The 23975-nt window shown below is 38.7% G+C and overlaps 1 protein-coding gene across 1 annotated transcript in view; it reads left to right on the forward strand.

Annotated features, from left to right (window-relative positions):
• The window catches only part of l(2)gl (LLGL domain-containing protein l(2)gl), a 452154-nt gene that overhangs the window by 317518 nt on the left and 110661 nt on the right, over positions 1–23975 (forward strand). Inside the window, exons 19-20 of the mRNA XM_068228315.1 lie at positions 14643–14772; positions 16209–16360. Of these exons, the coding sequence (XP_068084416.1) occupies positions 14643–14772; positions 16209–16360 (282 nt within the window). The remainder of the gene's footprint in view (positions 1–14642; positions 14773–16208; positions 16361–23975) is intronic.

A 23975-nucleotide genomic window follows, 5' to 3' on the forward strand; every position in this document is an offset into this window, starting at 1 on the left:
ATTGCTTATTCAACACAGAAACACTACTTTGTAAGTCTAATCAAGTCCTGAAAATCCATATCCACATCGTGGGAATTGCTTACTGTATTTGACTCAGTGGACATATTGGAGTTGGAGTGAGGAGAATTGGGTGTAGTAGTAGTATTCGGTGAGGATAAGGAAGCTGAAGGAGGAGTGGGTGTTGAAACGGTGTAACTTTGTGGTGGTGTTGGTGGTGGTGATTATTGTTTTAAGAGGAAGTACAACTTGGCAACCATCCTCTATATAACGCTAATCAGAGAGAAAAATTGAAGGGATCCAACACTTCGAAAAGTGAAGGTATCGGCCAAAGGAAGACAAGGGCCACGAAGGGCGTGAAAATTAAAGACTCCCTAGGCCTCCATGCGTAATACCGTCGGGGTCGGAGAAGAACAAGAGTTGACCAAGGGAGGTCGGATAGGATAAATGAAAGTGAGGAGTCGGGCACAAGTAAGTGGAAGCAGTGCCAGGACTCAGTTGAAGGCCCCGTGGTCGCCAACCCACGCTCCAAAGTTCAGAGCCCCTGTGGCCCCTTTTAGTCGCCTCTTACGACAGGCAGGGGTTACCGTGGGTGTTATTCTGCCGCCCCCACCCACAGGGGGAGGTGTAACCGTGAAAATGTGATGGGTTCGGCAGCTGATGAACATTATGCTGTGCAGCATGATGGGGATCTTGGGAATATGTAGAGTGAACCGGAGAAGGGAGTGGATGGGGAAAGTGGTCATACTGTCCCCGGTCTGCACGAAGTAAACTGTCCATCATAGAATGTTCAATTTCAGCTCGATTTATTGGTGAATATTTCTGCATCCTTTTGACAACCAAGTTCCCGAAGATCTGTTATTCGTCCTCTTCTTGATGTTTGCTTGCAGATTCGGTCAGTATTTCAAATGCCGTCTCTAGTCTCTCATCCTCAACTCGTCTTCTCCGTTTATGGAAAACAGGCTGCGGGGGACACGATATAGTTCCTATGGTGCCTTCCGCATATTGTGTATCTGCTTGTTCTTGTTCGTTGTCTGGTGTCGGCATCTATATTAAGAAATGTCGTGTATAGGCTACACATGCATATTTAAGATATACATTACTACTACGTTTATTATTATTATTATTATTATTATTATTATTATTATTATTATTATTATTATTATTATTATTATTATGTACAGATTCCTACAACAGAACAAGGATGGCAGGCTGTGGCACAAAACTATGAACACATGTGGAACTTGTCTCATTGTTTAGGAGCCCTGGATGGCAAACATGTAGTGCTACAAGCACATACTAAGCGTTGAACAATCAATTACAACAAAAGAACAGTTTGTCTACCAAAAGCGAAGCCCTTAAAATGAAGACAAATTCCAGTTCCATACTTTTTCATCGGGGACGATGCGTTTGCTCTTAGTGAGAAGTTAATGAAACCGTATCCAGGATTCATCCAAAGTATTCATTAGAACGGCGTTTCAATTATCGACTTTGCCGAGCACGTAGAGTGGTGGAAAATGTGTTCGGTATTGTGTCGGCTGTCTTTCGAGTACTTCGAAAGCCAATGCTGCTACAATCTGTGAAGGCAGTGACTTATCTACACAATTTCTTGACGAAGCCCTGACTCAGTCAATCTTTACAATCCACCTGGGACATTAGATCATGAAACAGACGGACAATTAAAGGAGGGAAACTGGAGAGCCGACATTGATAACATGACGACATTACTTCCTATCAGAAATGTGCCACGTAGATCAAGCTTATCGGCGAAACGAGTTAGCACATTTTTTCCAACATAAGGGACAGATTCCATGGCAAGATAATTACTTGTGAATATTTTCGTGAAATTCACATGCTTTAGGATATGAACAGTTTGCTGTTACTCTACAACCTGTTGAATAGTTGAAACATATAGTGGACCTAGCCACAAAAATGTAGATTTACATGTTCAAGTGTGCAGTGAAGAAACAACCATTAAATATACACGGCGATCCATATTAGCCTCTACCATTCTTGATCACTGGTAACAACTGACCCGAAAAAATGAACACAGATGCAATCAATTATGAACTTACATAGTGTTATCAAGAATATAAGGTAATTACAAAGTCTTTTATAAGAAACCTTTTTGAAAAATTGTTTTTTATGTGTGTTGAAGAATCAAAAACAGGAAAATAAATGTGTTACTAGTTTCACTTTAAGAATTTTAACTCTTCATTTATTAAGTGTTTACTTTGCAGTAAAAATGTACTTAAAGTGCTTAAACCATCTCGCGGCTTGTCTTTGTCCCAGACGCTTAAAAGCAAACCATGTGCTCTGATACACCTCGTCAGTTGCTGAAAATGAAAAAAATGCATATATTCAAACATCGTAAAATATAGTACCGTACACACTGTTAAAAGCGGAAAGCTTAGAATGCGTTGTAGCATTTAAAGTCTGATGCCATGTTTTATAAGTAATATTACATAGTTTTATTTATACACACCTGATCCTGTTCCCGTGCTCTTCTTTATTTTGCCTTTCGCCCTTCGGAGTGAAGAAGGCAAGGACGTCATTTTCTTCCGGCATTCCATGGCCGTTGTGTTCAGTTCTCTTGCCAGCTCCTCCCATGCGTCATTCCTTAAAATTTTGTTGAAATGCCCGGGATGGCTGGCTAGCCACAACATTTCCTTAGGTCTGTACATTTCAATAAAATGCAGTGTTTTTTGCTCGGTCCACTCCATGTTTACTGATCAAGCAGACAGAGGCGAATGCGTGTTACGCGCCGAGGTCCTGTGTACGTCCAAGCTTGCTGTAACTTCCGCGCACGCAGCTCTTTGATGTGACGCGGGAAAACCGACAAGCAGTGGAACGCAGCGAACCTCGTTCCGTATCGTTCATGTTGCGGGCTAAGGTTGCGCGACGTGGTTACGCAGTACCGTCCAGACAGGAGCGCGACGCGGTTACGTTACGATGTTCTGTTACAAGTCTGGACGCGCCTTAAGAGTATCACATGCATGGCTGACATACTCAGAATTGTACCTGGAGACAGAAGGCTTTATATTTGCCATTCAGGACCAAGTTATTGCAACTAGGGACTACAGAAAGTACATCCTGTAGGACCTGTCACCAATATTCCTCGTCCAGCGATATATTACAACATATTACTTCTGTTTGCTGATTATTAGGCGTAGACAACGGATACAGGCATAATCAAGTAGCAAAAATAATCCATCAGAAACTGGCTTTTACCCCTGTGGGTGGGAGATGCAGACGAAGAATACACCCACAGTATCTCCTGCCTGTCGTGAGAGGTGACTAAAAGGGGCAACCAAGGGATGATGGAATTGTAAACATGAGATTACTTTTGATTAGTACCATTCTGTGAAGAACGCCATAGGTCTAAATTTCCTAGGAGCAGTACCATTTTGTGCGGAATACCACAGGTCTGGGCGTTGCCTGTTATTAGTACCATATCTTCATCTACATTAATAATAAGAGCCGCACTGTGATATCAGGATTTCTTCATTTCGATAATTACTTATAAATTGTATAATTTTTAATTTATAAATTGATCTTTTTTCATGAATTATTAAGAAAAGAATATTTATTAGGACAATTTCTCTATGGAATATTGTACAAGTGTTTCCTTGACGACTGCTTTCTATTGTAGAAATAATTTATATATTTTCTCTTGAGTTATTTGTTTGTTTTAATCTTGTCAATCTTATGTTAATTTTAAGGACACTTCCTCTAAAGCATTACTTTGTCAATTTTATACATTTTTCATCTAAACAGTGTTATGTGACTGAAGATGTTGATAATATACGAAACATGTACCACTTTTGACCATTAAAAATTGCCTTAAGCAATCATTGTATCGACTAGGTGGAAAATAAATACTTAATTGTGAATCTATTGAAGTGCGATACGGACCATGAAACTGATTTTATGTAAACAAGCATCATCTCAGAAACTAAGGTGTTATGAATTGGATCCACTTATTGTTTTGTATTCATGATCATATTTTCATCATCTTTCGTTTTAGATTCTAGTCAGTGGATACTTTTTGAAGTTTTAATTATCGTTTCATTTCGTTGCACCTCATACCATTAGGGGCCCATGATCTAGCTGTTAGGCCCCTTTAAACAACATACATCAGAAACTGGTTCATCAGTTCCAGCTCACCAAGTACGCATCACCTTACCGGAAGTACACACCACTGCCAATCCTTGAAAATGAGTACTATAAACTTTATTTGGATGGAAGTATAATCACTAACATAACAACGTGATGTATTAGACCAGACATCATGTTATATGGTAAGACCAAGAAACTGCTACACAGATAGTGAAGGCCCTGGTACCCATAACCAGCCTGCATCACACAGAGAAAGTATCCAAGTACACTGATCTGTTGTTGGGAATTAAGCAGTATGCCAATAATCATAGTGTGCAATGGTCTTATTACTAAGACATTGCATATCAGCCTCAGAATTCTCTACTGCACCCCCCTTAGCTACATAGAACTTCTAAAAGCAGTCATATTAGCCCCTGTTACATCTGGAAGTTTTTGAAATGAACCATGGACTGCATGACTCTGTAGCTGCTTGTAAATAGTTTGTATAACAACAACAACAACAACAACTTGTGTCCTCAACGATCATGTGCAGACATTTTTTATATTGTGCCATTTAGACAGCCTGTGCATCAATTTTCATTTTCTATTTTACTCCACCAGATAACAGTAAACCATATCTTTCTTGGGCGACCTGTGATCAAGTTTTAATGAATTTTGTCGGATAAACACAAAATGTGACACCAGATATCTTTTACATGCCAACATTGTACGACATAGAGTGTAGAATTACATTTTTTCTGCCCTTCAAAAATCTGACTACCTCTGTAGGGTTCAAACATGCGATTTTTCAATCCAGAGGCTGCCACTCTACCATCAATCCACAGAGGGAGCATAGGCTGGGCTTTATATGTCAATATAAATACAACAAGAGTTCATTCCGTGCCATGCATGCTTGTGCACTGTTCAAAGTCTAACAGTCGACTCTTGTTTGGGAGAAAAACAGGTAGGTATTTATAGCATTCATTGCATGATCCCAGAGTATTTCATGGCCTAATAAAGAACAGGGAATGTCACACTGTTGGGCTGTTTATAATTTCAGTGTAACTTTGCCTTTCAGTTTGGCTTGGCTTGTCTGTGAATTACAGAGAATTCAAGTTTAAAGCTTCAGTAACACAGTAATCATGCTGTGAATAAATATTAAAAAACGTGTTATAGTACATAATAAAATTAAATTTATCATATGAAAGAATGATGCTTCATTCCCTTCAAAAAGGTAAATTACACTGACTTAGCAAATGTCATGCGATAGTCGCCTAATAGCATGTGGGGCCTCCTCTGGCCCTGCGAACTGCAGTGAGACACCATGGAAGTGAGTCGACAAGTCCCTGGTAGTCCTCTGGACGCAGCTGACACCAAATCATTTGCAGAGCGGCCGCCAATGCTGGTCTGTTTACGAGTGCGGAGCCTGCGTTCCAGGACATCCCAGATATGCTCGATAGGGTTCATATTGGGGCTCCTGGGTGGCCATGGCAGTCGTTGGACCTCTGCTGCATGTTCCTGGAACCATTCCCGGGCAACGTGGGAGCGATGTGGTGGTGCATTACCATCTTGAAACACCGGAGAACCGTCTGGGCGCTGGAAGGCCAAAAAATGGGTGGAGATGGTCTCCGAGCAGCTCAACATACCGCGTACCATTCAAAGTCTCTTCCAGAACAACTAGGGGGCCCATTATACCAGGAAAATGCCCCCCAGACCAGAACAGAGACACCAGCGCCCTGGACCACACTTTCGAGGCAGGCGGGATCCATCGCTTCATGTGGTCTGCGCCATACACGGTGCCTCCCATCGGCATGGTGCAGTTGAAATCATGATTCATCCGACCATATCACGTTATGCCATTGTTCCAGTGTCCATCCCTGGTGACTGGAGACAAATGCGCGTCGTTGTGCCCTATGACGTTGGGTTAGCAGTGGCACCCGTGTGCGTCGCCGGCTCCCATACCCCATAGAATCCCTCTTCCTACGGATTGTCCACTGGGAGACGTGTCTAGCACGGCCTGTGTTGAATTGAGCCGTGATTTGTTGCACGGTTGCCCATCTGTCACTATTGACAATCCGTCTCAGATGTCGCCGGTCACGGTCATCGAGGGTGGCTGGACGGCCGATCGTTCATCTGTAGTGGACGGTGACACCCGCATTCAACCATTCACGGTACACCCTGGACACAGTTGATTGTGTGAAGCCGAATTCCCGCACCACTTCTGAAATCGCACTTTCCATCCGTCGGGCACCGACCACCAAACCCCTTTCGATCGGTGTCAGCTCACGACGACGTTCCATGTTACACCTATCACGTTCACAGCCACTGCTTACAAGGTCTCCTATACAACTGCCGCTGGCACAGAGGGTGTGTGGTGCGCAGACAACACACCTGCGCATCAGTGCTCCGCTATCCCATGGCATTTACTCAGTCAGTGTACTTTTAACCTAGTTTGATGAACCCTGATTTTTAAACTCAAATTTTCAGGAAAAACATGTGAGATATATACAAGCTAATAGGGGGTGCCTCTTTACAAACAATTCATTTGTTACAATTGACAATCACGCCTATCTGTATAGAATTCTGGGAATAGGGACATTCTGTTACAAATTTCAGGTAAAATCAGTGGCTGTTGACAGGAAGAGAAGGAAAATTTTAACATGCTATGGAAGTAAAAAGAAGAAACAGTTTTTATTAATTCTTCTTCTTGTCGTTTGGGCCTGCTGAGGACCACAGGGCTCGTTTCGACTCCTTGTTTGGAAATTCTGTTTTTTCTTCGCCCAGAAAGCTTTCATCTTCTGGCTGTGTGCTTGTTTCCTTTCCTCGGTCCACTTCAGTCGGGTGGTGCCTGTACTCTGTCTGCTGGTGAGAGACTCTGGAAAGACACCTTGAAAGGAATAATACATGATCCTGTATGGTTTGTTCTGAAATCCCCAGCTGTTCTAGGTCGGACTTTACTGTGGTGATCCATTTATTTTTGGACGCTTTCCCTCTGCCTGTAGTGGTAAAGATCTTACTGGTAAGTCTGCAAGTACTCATACGAGTCAAATACCCATAGAAAGTCAATCGCCTCTTTCTCATGGATGTAACTGTCTTCTTGATGGTCATAGATCTCATTGTTGTGCCTTATCCTGTAAGTACCATCCCCTTCTCTTATTGGTCCTAAAATCCTCCTTAGTATTTTTCGTTCCTTGAGCTCTAGCTTCCTTGGTGGACCTTTTCTGTTCATCAGAAGACACCCAGAGGCGTACAGTACAGACGGTCTTACTACTGAATTGTAATGTTGGAGTTTAAGGTTCTTAGAGAGGCACTTGGATGTATAGTTGCTCTTACAGGTATGGTAGATCCTTTCCAACTTGGTGCATCTTGTGTCTATTGCTAATTTCTCATTCTCGGTTGCTGAAATCCACTGTCCTAGGTACTTCACTGAAGGAACCTTACGAATGGTGGTGTTTTCCAATGGCATAGTAGGTGGGACTCCCTTTATCTTAGTCATGAACTCAGTTTTCTTTATATTGACCCTCAAGCCGGTTTTAGCTGCTATGGTATAGAGGCTCTGTAGCTGGTGAGTAGCTTCTTCTATGTTGTTGGTTAATAAGGTAAGGTCGTCAGCAAAGGCCAGGCAAGGTACACTAAGATTATCTTTCTTGTAGCCAATTTTCAGTCCACTTCCTGGAGGTAATGTGGCAGTCCATTCCCTGATAATCTTCTCTAGAACGCAATTAAAGAGAATGCAAGAAATTCCATCACCTTGTCTAACTCCTGTTTGGATAGAGAAACTCTCTGAGAGCTCACGTCGAAACTTCACTTTGGAGGTGGTGTTCTTCAGCAAGGTGGTATGGTCACAAGAATGGACCCTCACAGGACTCTTTGAACATACTCTGACCACAATGTTCCTGGGAAGAGACCAAGAGGAAGACCTCGAGGTGTTTGGGAAAAACAGATATTGAAGGACCATCAAATTAGAGATGTGAACTGGCGTTGCATATATGAGCAGCATCTGTGGATGGATAGGACAAACTGGAGGAGGCTTGTACACATCCTCACCCGGCTTGCTGGAATGAAGAAATGATTATTATTATTATTATGATTAATAATTGTAATTCACTTGTTTCTTTTTCAAGTATAATACTGTAATCGTATGATTTCTTTTTTCAGGTAATACATAAATTTATTAATCATAATTAGTTTTGGTAGACTGAAGAACCTAACAGTTTAAAAAAAAAAATTAAAATGAATTGCTCGAGGCTTTTATAAATTCAATCACCAGAGTATTTTTTTAATTCTGCACCCTTAATGAATTAGACCAGTGGAATGTCGCTGTGAACCAGGTCTGTCTAGATCGATGGATTATCGCTAAGAGGCACAAGTTCAACCAGAATTTTTAGGATAATGTGAGGAAATCTAGATTTATCCTTGTTGAATTGTGGAATGAAGTTGAATAATATTCTACTTTGTGTTACAGCTGTTTTTTATCATCAACTTTTGTTATCAACTTTTTCTTTAAAAACGAGTTCATTTTCACCATCTTTCATTTACATCTTGCTTGACCTCTGGGAAGTTGTATTTGTGAACTGAGTCTCGTTACCCAAACAATTGTGATTAAGCAGCTGTCAAAATAAATCATAAATAATAATAATAATAATAATAATAATAATAATAATACTCTACCAGATGGTAGAGAAACAGGTATCAACATGGAGTGCCCAACGGACTGTTTGTTACTTGTAGTATAAGTTATTTATAGGGACAGTTCAAAAAATATATTAGTGGTGGAGAACTCGATTGGCTTCCAAATGCTGTGGATGCAGTAGAAAGCCCCAGATGAATAGCTACTGCAGAAGAAGACTCTAGCTGGCTACTTGGATAAGGAGGAAGAAATATAGAAGTTCGTTGTCATAGTAGTGATACAGAAATAAAATGCATATCTTTAGGGGGAAATACACATTAACCCTGTAACCTTGAATGGGCTAACAACAAATACAAATAATAGAATATAAACATGGAAAGGTTATTAATTTGGTACTACAAGTTAAAATTCAGTTATAAAATAAGGCAAACCCAAGACAACAACTAAAGACAAAGGATGTGGAAGGAAGGTCCCAAGGAGGCACGGGAGGAAGAACTTATGAACTACGACAAAGAATTTTATATTAATCTTTGCATATGAAATTACTGCAATCAAGAAAATATAGCCTCAAAACATAAATACATCAAAAAGTTCAGAGAGTTCTTACACAAATAAAACATCTTGAAAATATTCAGCCCGTAGAAGTGGAGTGACGCAACATTTTACATTCAAAGCATTTAATGTATTTAGTAAAACCTATTTGAAGATCTCTGTCAATTTTGAGGGGGAGGTGGTTAGTCCCAAATTACCATCGCAAAAGAAAACAAGGTACAAATATATTTGTATAGAAGTAAGACTGACATAGAAACTACAGAGTACAAGCCTGATGGGCTATTTAAATTTAATGTTAACAGACTGTTAGAAAAGGCTTGCCTCTAAACAAAAGTGAGGATGGCAGTAACCAAATAAATTGCCCCATCATAAAATATCTTTTACAACCTTAGAGGTGGGAAGAAATTAAAGGGTAAACTTCTGCACATTATTAAAAAAAAATTAAATTATTTTAGAAGTTAAGCATGAAACAAGTAGAGTGCTTCCAGCAGGAAGCGCATGGTCATGTTAAAACAGAAATGAGCAAGCGGAAATATCAGACCAATAGCAGTACATGACTTTACATTCTGATCTTCTATTAACCAATCAAATTAAGTACACCTACGTTAGCTGGTGATTCCCCTTATGAAGTGTTTCCAGAATAATCTTATGTCCGTTGCAACAAGCAGTCGGGCACAGCAAAATCCACACATGGCATTTTAGAACTTGATGATGCTGACATTTAAAAATAATTTGGAATAAAGCCCCACATGTCACTAACCCAAAGATGATGAAGAACGTCGTTCCTGTGTTGGGAAAGACAGGAAAACTCGGTGAGCTAAAGAAAGCAAAATGATTAAAACAGTAAAACCTCTATCTAAAAATGCTGTGAAAATTTTTCCCAATCCAGAGAGGAATGCTAGAATAGATATTCAATAATATTATGTGTGTGGACATAATTGGTGATGTTGACGTATACAGCACCTTACACATTTGAGGCCTGTTATCTGAAACTAAGAATTCTAGGAATGGTGATGTGAAAGTTAAGCACAGGGAATAAATTTTTGTTCTCATTTGGAGTTTATTTTATGGTTGAATTGAAGGGTAAAAGCAAAATGAACATTGAGCTATAAAAATCTTTGTAGTATAATGATACACAACAAATGTGATATTTGATAAGCTGACTAGTCCTTACAAATCAGACAGTTAAATTAACAATCATAGAATCATAGTCAATCTGCTATGGTAATGGAGTAAACCATACAGCCAGTGTCTCCATGCCGAGTGTTGGGCGGTGGTAAATAGCCTGACCCACTATAAGGACCAACGGCTAAGGGCGGAGTAGTTCCTTATACAAGGGAAATGGGCCCTCAGTGGAGGAAAAGCCACTGAAACCACATATCAGCTATAGCGTCTGTACTCCAGTGGAGCGGCTACAAAAGGCGTCTGTTCTCCATGTTAGGAGTGGCCTACAAGTTTCGACTGGCAGTAGCTCTAAAATGCCTTTGGGAGTGGCGAACCCATCGTAATAAAAGCGTATATGATGTCAAGTATACTGAAGCCTTGGAAAATGCTAGGGCGTTCCCCACAAGCGACGTGCAATTCTTGTGATGCTGGGAGAAATGTGAGAAATGGGTGACCAGCAACCAAATACATCAAGATAGCGACCATCGGTGTAGTGACACTAACAGGGAAAGTGGAAGAATTTGTAGATTTTATGGTTGACAGAGATATAGCATTGCCGAGTATCAGTGAAACCAAATGGAAAGGAAAAGGTGAGAGGAAACTAAAGAAAGGATACACCTTATACTGTAGTGGAGGAAGAGAAGCCAAAAATGGTGTAGGTCTCATAATTAGAAAAGACTTAAAGGAATACCTAGAATTGGTGGAAAACTTAAATGACAGGTTGATTAAGGTCAGATTGAGACTTGAAACTGGCGTTACAGATATAATTCGGGGGTATGCTCCACAAACAGGAAATACAGGTACGGATCTAGAGAAATACCTTGAATATGTGGAAGGCCATATACGGGACAAACAAGTTGTGATCATAGGAGACATGAATGCCCAAGTAGGTCAGGACAGAAAAGAAGATGAGGAGATTATACGTTCATTTGGATATGGGAAGAAAAACAAGGCTGGAGATATTTTGGTAGACTTTTGTAGAAGAAATGAGCTGATCATTGGTAACACATGGTTTCGAAAGAAAAACAGTCAGAAGATAACAAGATATAGTTGGGATAACCAAATCAAAACTATGATAGATTACATTTTGGTCGAGAAAGGTAACAGGAAAATGTTGGTAGATGTAACAGCCCTCCCAAGTGAATCTTTCGAAGGGGATCACAGAGTTGTGATAGCTAGGTTAAAGATGGGAAAGATATAAAAGATGACTGAGATTATGCAGAGAAAGCTAAGGATGTGGAAATTGTAGGAATAGGAAATAAATGAAGAGTTCCAGGCACACATTAAAACAAGTATACCTAAGGAAGACATCGGAAGGGTCGAAGAAGAATGGACATACTTTAAAACAATCATGGTCAAGTCTACAGAAAAGACCTGTGGAAGAGTATCAGGCAGGAAGAAAGATCAAGAAACGCCCTGGTAAAATGAAATGTTGTATGGCTTTTAGTGCCGGGATATCCCAGGACGGGTTCGGCTCGCCAGGTGCAGGTCTTTCTATTTGACTCCCGTAGGCGACCGGCGCGTTGTGATGAGGATGAAATGATGATGAAGACAACACATACACCCAGCCCCTGTGCCATTGGAATTAACCAATTAAGGTTAAAATCCCTGATCCGGCCGGGAATCAAACCCGGGACCATCTGAACTGAAGGCCAGTATGCTGACCGTTCAGCCAACGAGTCGGACAACACCCTGGTGGAATGACAGGATAAAAGATATATTTAAAAGGAAGAAACAAGCTTGGAAAAGATGGCTCATAAACAGAATACAGGCACTGCGAGAAGGAGTGCTTCAAGGTGGTTCAAGAAGGGAAAAAGAAATGCTGGCAAAAATTCACTGAATCTCTGCAAGAAGATACAACTGGAAACAAAAAGATCTTACTCCAGTGGGTTAAAAAGAAGAAAAACCCAGGAGAAGGTGCTAACTTCATTAAAAATGAACAGGAGGCAGTGATGACACAGAAACAGGATATATTGCAGAGGTGGGGAAAATACTTTGAACAGCTTTACATCACGCAAAATACCTCGGTAAGAGGAGAAATCGAAGAACCAGATTTAGTGCAGGTGGAAGATAAGGAAAATGAGGTGTCCATGGCAGAGATTGAGTGGGCCACTAAAAGAATGAAATGAAGCAAGGCAGTTGAAATTGACGAGGTCACCATAGAAATAATAATATTAGCAGGAGTAGTTGGTCTACAGGGGTTGTATAGACTCTTTAGAGTGATATGGAGAGAAAAGACTGTTCCAAAAGAGTGGACGAAAGGAGTAATTATACCAATTTTCAAGAAAAGAGACAGGAAGCAATGTGAAAATTACAGAGGAGTGGCACTAATACCTCATACAGCTAAGATCCTTGAAAGAATCTTGGATAGACAAATAAGAGACAGAGTAGAGTAAAAATTGGCAGAACACCAGTATGGATTCAGAAGAGGCAGGTCCACATTTGACCCAATATTTACATTGTGTCAAATGATGGAAAGGTATTGGGAATATGGAAAGGACATGGTAGTAATGTTTCTAGATATCGAAAAGGCATATGACAGTGTCCCAAGGAATTTGGTATGGAAAACAGGTGGCACAGATTGGGAATGAAATAATGCAGATGGTAATAGCATTGTATCAGAATTGCAAAAGCTGTGTTAGAACCAAATTGAGTGGTTCAGAGTTGAGACAGGCTTAAGACAGGGAAGTGTATTGTCTCCCTTACTCTTCATTATCATCATGGATAGAATTCTACATAATATCAAGAAGATGATGATGGTCAAGCAAGTAAAGTCTATGCTCTTTGCTGATGACATTGTAGTTTGGGGAGATAATGAAAAGGAAGTACAGACACAAGTTGATTTATGGAATGAGGAGATAAGAAATTTTGGAATGAAGATTAGTACTGCAAAAAGTAAGACTTTGATCATGACAAGTGGTAACAGAAAATCCAGGGAAGTGATAAAAATAGGAAATGAACCTCTTGAAGTAGTGAAAATGTTTTAATATTTGGGCAGCGTGATATATCACAAGATGGAAATTTGTATGGAGAAATTGATTTAAGAATCGTATGGAACAAAGATGTGCCAATAAAGTGCAAGAAGGTTTTATACTCGTCCTATTATAAACCTGTACTGACCTATGCTTAAGCAGCCTGGACATTAACTAAGCGGAACCAAAGTAAGTTACAAGCAGCTGAAATGAGTGTTTTTGAGGAACATACAGGGAAAGACGAGATGAGATAAAACACGAAATGAGGAAATAAGGAGAAGTGTGGGAGTGTGTAAACTTTAAGAAGAGATTGATATAGCAAAGCTAAAATGGTTTGGACACATGATGAGAATGCCAGGAGAGAGAATACCAAAGAGAACATTCATGGATACAGAGCCTGGAAAGAGGTCTAGGGGACGTCCTAGAATGAGATAGAGTTCTGTTGTGGACTGTATTGCAAATAGAGAAGTCAATAGCAATAAAATACTAGGAGAGGAATAGTGGAAAGATCGAGTAAGATGGAGGGCTTTGGTAGACTACCCTACCCAGAGAGAATCTGGAAAAGGGAATCGATGAAGAAGAAAAAAAAAAAAGAAGAAGAAGAAGAATCATATGTTGGTTGTAGACTGCTGAGAAAAGTTATAATTGATGAAATGTATTATGCAGATCCTTACACAAAATAAGTATTTGGTTAATGTTTTAGACTTTTTGCTCCAAAATTTAATTGATCTTCTTTATCTTAATCATTTATTCTTCTGAATATTGTTCATTGTAGTTCTTGCAATTTCCTAAATAATGACCAGCACCTGAAACATTAAGCAGGGCCACTTGCAAGGTCCATTGTTGACCAATAGCATTGCTTGCCTACTCAGTGATGGGCTCCAGTGTGACCTTCAAAAGTGTGCTGATCATTAACAAGGACACTGCAAGAGCTATACACCCATACACTCATACATACCACAGCAAATAGTACTGTTAGTAAACTGGTCTGTGAAGCAGTTCATATAAATCTTCCAGAACATAGACTTATCCCCGTAAAGTCCTTGTACAAGTATTCACTAAAATTGTATAATTAGATGAATTTTTAAGCTCAGGAAGGTTCCTTTTTGGAATTTGTAAATATTCTGTGGATAGTTATTGCAAATTTATATGTATGTTGTTATGTTCCATAAATCTCTGCAGAAGCCTGTATTAAAATATTTAAAAAAGCTATTTCCTTGTTATTTCAGCAGAGGAGAGTGAACCTCAAGTTGAAGAACCTGAGGAACCCAAAGAGAATGGTACTGATGAAGACCGGCATGATATCAGTGCTCTTAGCGTGGGTGATATTACAATTGACTCCGTGAAAGACCATTTAATGTAAGTTGTTCTTTTATACTTGTTGGTGCATTATGTTTCATTTTTGTGTTTTCTTCTGATGAAGAAAGGCAAGGTTCCTTTTGAAACGTGTTGGAGTGTGTTTATATAGTTCATTACACGGGCTGTGAAAGTCTAAATGATAATATTAGAATCCTCACAATCACTTTTAAAATTTACCTTGTTTTCTGTATACTTTGTTCTTGTGGGAATCTCCAGTTGGAGAAAGTCAAAATAAATAAATAAATAAATAAAAATTGTTTTAAACGTTTTTATTTGTGTATATCGTACTATTTACATTATACACATTGATTTGAGTCAGCTTACATTTCTTCACTAGAAATATCATCAATTTATGCCAAGCGTTTTCAGAATCAGAAATTTCATGACTTGACTAAAAGTGACTGACTTGAATCTCTTTAGGAAGGTGGTCTTTTCCCCAAATATTCTTTTCACTTTCTATAGCATGGTTTATGGTTAATGTTCTGCAACTGTTTTATTTTTATTTTTTATATATAGCTACATATGACACGTCCCCACTAGAGGCTTCCAGCTCCTTCCCAGCTTAGTGCATAAATAAATAACCTGGCGACTTAAAATACAGAATGTGCAATCTTGCATTTGCTGTGCTTGGCATGTGATTGCTACAATCGTAACGTGCTTTTTATCTCTTCCATTAGCTGATAGTCTAATATCGATGCTCTGAAAACGTAAAGGCATGGCAGTTAAATGTAATTAATTTTACTGCACCATTATGAGCCTTGGCTCAGGTGCCTCTTTTGAAATAAATAAATAAATAAATAATATAAAAATGTGCACATATTTCAGGTGCACAGTTGCAGGATCTCTAATACCTTGCGCATACTGTAGCTTTTTTTTCTTCTTTTTCTATTTTTCTTTCAGAAATATCAAGATCAAAATTTGGAGGGTGGGGGGGTATCTGTGTTGATTATCCAGGAGAGTGTAACAGTTCAGAGAGACTTGGAGTGAACTTTTAGGCTTGTATATACTAACAGATATTGCAAAACTTGTGGTTTACTTGTGGAGATTTGTTAGCTACTGCAATTATACCACACCTATTACAAGTGTAGCAAAAATTAACACAAGGTGGTAGAATATCTGAAATTGAACCATTGAAAATATTTGAAGAAGTAAAGGAGTTTAAAAAAATTTATATCCAATCCTGTATTCATGTTAGTGACTCCAAGCATCATATTAGTGAACTGCTGAAACCATATACAGTAGTTCCATATGCAGCAAAGTTAGGCAAATGAGTATTGATGAGATTATCTCCCGTTTTAAATGACAGAGCTGTTGGTTCATACCAAAGCACATAAATAACTGAGGTTACACTATACAAGAATATCAAATCCAAAAATATATTGGAAATATTAAGTTGAGTGATAAATCAATAGTTTGACGTGATCTTATGATTTCAGATCATCTGTGGTAGAGGATAACCGAATTGCCGAATTGAAAAATGAAAGACTCGAAATGAGTTCACGGACAGAATCCCAATCTGTTGTGGTGAGAACTGTAATTAGCAGCGAGACAACAGTAGTAAATGCACACACCACCAATTCTGGAGACAGTGAGTACATCTTGTATTGAACTTTTGACTCTTAAACTGTCATTATTTCTTCTGCTGCACTCTATAATGACTGTATTTTGTATACGCTTATTTGGTAACATTGGGTGTCAGGTTTGGAAAATCATAATGCTACTTTCAAAAGTTTTTCCTGAACTGCTTGACATTTGCCTTTTGTAAAATGAAACTTGTAGTCTTGCTTTGTTCGGGGTATTTTAATTATGGATGTGGTATAGAACATGGCATTAAGCTTTATAAAGCTCATAATTATTCTCACTTCTACTTCTGTTTTTTATAACCAAGAGGAATAAAACAATGTGAAGAGATTTTTCTGATAATGTGGTGCAGTCTGCTTGGTGTGTTTTGGGTGACAGTAAATGATTTGTTTCATCAGAAATCTGATCTAGCAAGCATGAAAATAATCATTTCCAAGGCGATTTGCATTCTTCCAAAAAAGGGCAATGGGTGGAACCCTTCATTATTTCCTATTATTCTGTCTCAAATTTCTCCATGCGTAGCAAGCAACCTGAAGATTTACAGTTTGAGTTCTTTAATGTCAGATATGAACATTTGAAGTTTTAGGAATGTATTAAATCATTTGAAGGTCTGTATCTTATGATAGATTGACATAGAGAGGCATCATAGCTAGAAGTGTTAAGTTACAGAATTTATTTTTTCTGGTGTAGCAAAAATTATATTTAAAATAGCATTTCATAGCATTAATTATTTGAAGAAATAACAGTTACTGTATTAGCTATATCCTATTCTGCTACTTACTAGTCCTGTTTGACATGGGTAAATGCAATTGAAATTTTAGGCCTATATAAATGGACATACATAGCCTAATCAGTTACAGTGTTCAGTTCAATCAAATACAGTAGAGACAATATGTGACACTTCCAGATTTAGCTTTCTTAAAATGGGAGACAATTCGCAGGTGGCGCTCCTAGTGACGTGACCTGCAAATTCTTGCTAAATTCAGATATCAGTGGAAATGCATATACGGAAATGGATAAATAAATTACATCTAAAAAGAAAGTGTTATTAAGATATTGATTTTGAAGTTGCTAAAACAATTCTGGATAAATAAATGAAGAATTATTTAACAGGTTATTATTTAAAGACTGAAATTAGACATATAAACAAGATGTGAAATGGACTGCTGTGAAAGGGCTTGATCTTTCATTTATTATTATTATTATTATTTACATATTTTACGCCCACATTGGAGCACTGAAATCAATACATTTGAGTTAATTTCTTCTTCTCCCAGAACTTTTTCATCCTCTCCGACCTGGAAGCCCTTTGTGTGTCCGATATAGTATATTGTTTCCGTTCAACTGCTTTTAGTTTGAGACTTATGCTTTTGTTCTTCAAAATCCTCTTCTCTTTTCTGTCTTTGATTTGTTGCCGAGTTATACCCAATTCTTCCAAATCGTCCTGAACTTCTTTGAACCAATTATTATTGATTTTATTCTTCAAAAAGTAATCGAATAGTTGTTTCAATATCCTGGTGTCTGCTAATCTTGATATGTGACAGAAAAAGGAAATTCTTCTTTTACGCATTGTAGATATTATTGATTCACATTCACGATAGACAATGTTGTTAGGCAACAATCTCCACTGTCCATCAACTTGGTGTTTTTTATTAATAATTGTTCTAAGAATTCTTCTCTCAGTTTTCTGTAATTTGTCTGTTGTAGATTTTACATTTAATTTGAATAAAGTTTCACTAGCATAGGTTGCCTCTGGTTTAACTATGGAATTATAGTGTTTCAGCTTAGCGTTTATCGAAAGAGATTTTTTTTTATAGGTTGGCCAGGTAAGTCTTTGTGCTTGTTTAAATTTAGTTGTCCTGTGTTCTATTGCTTCTTTTTCATTTGTGTTCCATGTTATTATTTCCCCAAGATATTTGAATTTCTGAACAATTTTAATCTCTTTATTACTGTTCAGCTGAATAACTGGTAAATCAACTTTAAAAGTTGGCATCATTTCTGTTTTTTCAAATGAAATTTGTAATCCCATTTTTTTAGCTATAATTTCTAGTTGTTCAATTTGAAATTTAGCCTCTTCTATTGTATTTGCAAGTAATGCTAAATCGTGATCTTTCATTTATGCATTACTTTTTTTACTTTAGCATTCCTACCTGAACTTTTACGGCTAGATTAGTCTTTTATCTCGTTTAAGAAACATTGTATCATCACATAAAGACACTTGTCAATAAAAATATTGGCACATTCCTCACACACACATGTACGCCCTTCCCACGGCCAAAATGGGTCACGTAAAAGAAATCCCAACCAGTTTCTCAGGGTTATTGATTGTATAGTTGTTTTATGTGGGATCAGAAAATAATGCCGATGCGCCGAGTAATATATTACCTGCCGGTTGACTCGATGGACGGCTCCATCCGACGTATCAATATTATATGATTACCCAATGATTCATTGTCTTAACTCTGAGGTATCTTATATTACTATAATAAGCCATAAATAAGACTCAAGTAAATCTTAACCACTAATATTTATTAAAATATAGACAAATCTTCGAGGAGAAAAATGAAAATATGAAATTAAAATTCAAAATGAGTAGATTGGTGAACATCTATTGGGTTAGAGTTATTTGTCATTGATCACATTTTTCATCATTATCTTGTTAATCAACATTGAAATGTGCTAACCATCACCATGTCTACAATATTTAGATATAAAATTGAAAATAAATGTAATTTGAGTATGGGAAAAGTTTTGTTACATAAAGTTATTCCAGTATTTTCTAGCTAGCATTGTCTGTTGATTGCAAAATTCTTACTTCTCCTTAAGACACTTCGTTAAAACAATATTCATCAAGTTTTAGGTTGGATTATCTCATGATATTTATTGTATCTCAGCATAAGCATCAGGGAAAGTGACAAGTTTCTCGTAAGCTTCAGCAAAACTTTGCTTTAAAAATCAATTTAAATTACCATAACATTCAACAGCATCTCTTAAATAAATCTTCATATACACACTAGAGTAATCATTAGGCCTAGCAAGGTATACTAAATCTTATATGAGCCAAAAATAATAAATATTTATGTCATTTTGTGTAAAATTACTTAAAGCATTTAGGGATATATCATTCTGGAAGATATTGTACGATGTCACCTCATCTACATCCTTATATACAGTAGCAATCATCTTTCGTATCTATCTGAATTTGCCGTTATAAATTTTAAATAATGTTATTTTTCAGAAGAAATCCTACGTTACAATGTCCAAGTGCATGAATATTCGTTCTCGTGGTGATATCTTTTGATGGCATGACCCTAGTATAATATTCCATGAAGGTTAAAATCTGTCACAATCAACATAACACGTGAATTCTAGACAAAATACAATATTGTTCTATCACGAACACATGTGATCCTAGCTTGCATCAAGTCAATTCATTATACACTTCAAATACTCAATCTCTTCTTTTATTTGATCGAAGCGCATATTCCTATTCAGTTAATCTTTTATTTCTTCATTTAAATTCATATCTCTTCTTCTTATTCTCAACTTTTCACAATTAACCTCTCTTGACGCAAATGTAATTTTCTTCTTGTATATTCTCATCATTGGATCAGTGTCTTCTCAAATCATAATCTCTTCTGTCGACATTTCCATAATTTGTGACGTCCTATTTTATAATAACCATGTATTTCCTTCATGCCTCATCAACCCATATCACCTACATTTAACACTTGGAATCTATAGCATCATAAAATACTCTTCTTGTCAAAACTTCTCATCTCCTATGGCATAACATTACTTGGAGAGATGATGCCATTTTTCTTGAGAATTGGTGTTTTGGTTAAATTGCTTTAGAACACCATTTACTCTCTTTATATCGATCTACTAAGAAATCACTCGTGAGAATCCAACATATTTAAGCTTATTTTGAAGATTAAAATGACACAATAACAAGACTGATTACAAATGAACTACAGTAGAAGTCCGTTATAGCGAGAATTCATAACAACGGAAAATTTACTCGTTATAATGGATTGTCGTTATATCCGATTTTTGTATAAAAGTCGGAAAACCCTTCATGCACTTTAAAATCGGTATGAAACGGCGATCAGTCTGTTCAAAACTTGCGTTTCTGTAGATGATATCCACACTACGGCTTACTTGTTTGATATTTTTCGTAATCCGATACTACGTGAAAGTGTATGTTTAATTTCATTCTTAATCTCTGAATCCAAGATGAACCCCACTTTACCCCTGAAAAAATTTTAATCAGGCTCAAAAAGAAGTTTGTAAAATCATATGAATGCCTTGTCTTACAGTAGGCCTACGCATTTTTAGACTATTTTTAGACGCCGAACATTGACTTTCGTCACGCTGTATTTCTTTATTTTTGGCGGCTGCACAATTATTTATTTCCGCGGGTTTAAGGACCATTGGCATCATAATACCGAAGAGAACTCGTTGAAAATTTTCCGGCAATATCTATTCCATGCGTCTCTACAATACAACGATCCATCAGGAAATTATTCGTGCTGTCTATAAAACTGTTACTTTTACGCAGCGTCAGATATAGCAAGTGATAAAAATCATTGCTATCCGTATTGAAGATACTGAATGTAGGATGCTAAAAGGTTAGTTTTTTCCACCTATTCAATACATATAAATTTTATAAATTAGGAATTTATTATTGATTCCACTTGAGACATGTTTCGCCCTTCATTGAGGGCATCATCAGTCAAAATATCACCTCAAGGTAAAAAAATCAGGTAACTGGTTAGTAGTAATTGTATTAATAATATGTATTAATTTGTACTGTCAACTACTTAGTAATTGTATTAATAATATGTATTAATTTGTACTGTCAACTACTACTCCAACATCGCCTTTGAATGTCAACGAGAGAGCTCGCAAATGCACAAAGTGAGAAAACTATACCGTACCGAAGATGATCGATTTCATTTTGTTGCAAACGTTTCAGTTTTCTTATTCAAACAGCGTCACGAATCCTAACTTAACCGTACTATACGTATGATGAAAACACACTTCAAGCGCCAGTAGAGAAATTATACCTTTCTCGCTAAAAATTTTCATAATAGCCTTTCCATAATTTAATCAGACGCGACAAAATATAAACTAACCTCTGAAATCAATTAAGCACTCTGCAATATCTCAAGGTGTATCCCATTCTTACATAATTGCAGTATTTAGCCTCAAAATTAAGCGGTCGTTTAGTCAGCCTTAATTTTAACGAGTTAACAACCGTTACATAAAATCAGCTTCATGGTCCGTATCGCACTTCATTTCGAAATTTCTTTACGGAACAACTCGACGGATATTACTAATCGACTTCTACATCGCCTTCAAATGTCGGCGAGAGAAATCGCTAGTGCACATAGCGAGGAAACGATGCCTAAGGTAATCTATCACATGCAATATCATCGCTGGGGTGCATAAATAACGGTAACGGAAAAAATCGCACGCGCTTAATCGCTCGTAATAACGTATGCGCCAGTGATAGAGTTCTCGCTGTAACCGAAGGACGATACACAGTTTAATATAGGAATTTTGAAGGGACAGAAAATGTCTTCGCTATAACGGAGTTCTTGTTATAATCCGTACTCGCTATAGCGGACTTCTGCTGTACTCTAAAGAACATCTACTAAACTACATGTTTTTATTTAGGAAACTTATCTCTTTTTCTTCGCTTCTGGGACAATTTATGTCTTGTTCATGCTGCGATCATCGTCTTCTGTGGCTGGTTCTGCAGATGTCAACTGCGGTGTTGGCCCATCGCGGTTCAGTTCAGGTCACTCCAGGTAGAGCGCTGCCCATCTTCTTATAGATTCATAATCATCTCGTCTTGCTCAATTACAGAAATGCAGAAAAACATGTGAGATTAGCTGTTGCACTTGATTACAATCAAAGCCTTCTATTGTAAGAATTATAATTCTTTTAAAACTTTTTTGCTTGTTCCCTAACTTTATCTCAAACTTCCAAACTGTCTGCTGTAAATTCAATATATGTGCTGTATGGGATTTGCGTTATAAACTTTCTTGCGGTAATATTGTGTTGTCCCGAACTGTTGCTTCTCTTTTTGATATTATGCTTTTGGTGTCTTAGACTGGCAGACTTCCAAATCTCGTTAAACGTTTCAATTGGATATAACTCTTTTTATGAATATTTATTGAAATACACTGATTTAGCAAATGTCATGGGATAGTCACCTAATAGCGTGTGGGGCCTCCTCTTGCCCTGCGAACTGCAGTGAGACGCCGTGGAAGTGAGCTGACAATTCCCTGGTAGTCTTCTGGGCGCAGCTGACACCAAATCGTTTGCAGAACAGCCACCAATGCTGGTGTGTTCGTAGGTGCAGGATCCATCGCACGGAGCCTGCGTTCCAGGACATCCCAGATATGCTTGGTAGGGTTTATATCGGGGCTCCTGGGTGGGCATGGCAGTCATTGGACCTCCGCTGCATGTTCCTGGAACCATTCCCGGGTGACGTGGGAGCGATGTGGCGGTGCGTTACCATCTTGAAACACTGGAGAACCGTCTGGGCGCTGGAAGGCCAAAAATGGGTGGAAATGGTCTCCGAGCAGCTCAACATACCGCGTACCATTCAAAGTCTCTTCCAGAACAACTAGGGGGCCCATTCCATACCAAGAAAATGCACCCCAGACCATAAGAGACACCAGCACCCTCGACCACACCTCCGAGGCAGGCGGGATCCATCGCTTCATGTGGTCTGCGCCATACACGGTGCCTCCCATCAGCATGGTGCAGTTGAAATCGTGATTCATCCGACTCTATCACGTTACGCCATTGTTTCAGTGTCCATCCCTGGTACTTGGCGACAAATGCGCGTCGTTGTGTCCTATGACGGGTTAACAGTGGCACCTGTGTGCGTCGCCGGCTCCCATACCCCATAGAACCATGTTCCTACGGATTGTCCACTGGGAGACGTGTCTAGCACGGCCTGTGTTGAATTGAGCTGTGATTTGTTGCACCTTTGCCCATGTGTCACTATTGACAATCCGTCTCAGATGTTGCCTGGTGACTGGTGACAAATGCGCGTCGTCGTGCCCTATGACATTGGGTTAACAATGGCACCTATGTGCGTCGCCGGTTCCCATACCCCATAGAACCCATGTTCCTACGAATTGTCCACTAGGAGACGTGTCTAGCACGGCCTCTGTTGAATTGAGCCGTGATTTGTTGCACGGTTGCCCATCTGTCACTATTGACAATCCGTCTAAGATGTCGCCGGTCACGATCATCGAGGGTGGCTGGACGGCCGGTCGTTCATCTGTAGTGGACGGTGACACCCGCATTCAACCATTCACGATACACCCTGGACACGGTTGATTGTGTGAAGCCGAATTCCCGCACCACTTCCAAAATCGCACTTCCCAACCGTCGGGCACTGACCACCATACCTCGTTCGATCGGTGTCAGCTCACGACGACGTTCCATGTTACACCTGTCACATGCACAGCCACTGCTCACAAGGTCTCCTATACAACTGCCGCTGGCACAGGGGGCGTATGGTGCGCAGACAAGACACCTGCGCATCAGCGCTCTGCTATCCCATAACATTTGCTCAGTCAGTGTATTAGGCGTTC

Source organism: Anabrus simplex, chromosome 6 (assembly GCF_040414725.1).
Source record: "Anabrus simplex isolate iqAnaSimp1 chromosome 6, ASM4041472v1, whole genome shotgun sequence".
NCBI classification, from domain to species: Eukaryota; Metazoa; Arthropoda; class Insecta; order Orthoptera; family Tettigoniidae; genus Anabrus; species Anabrus simplex.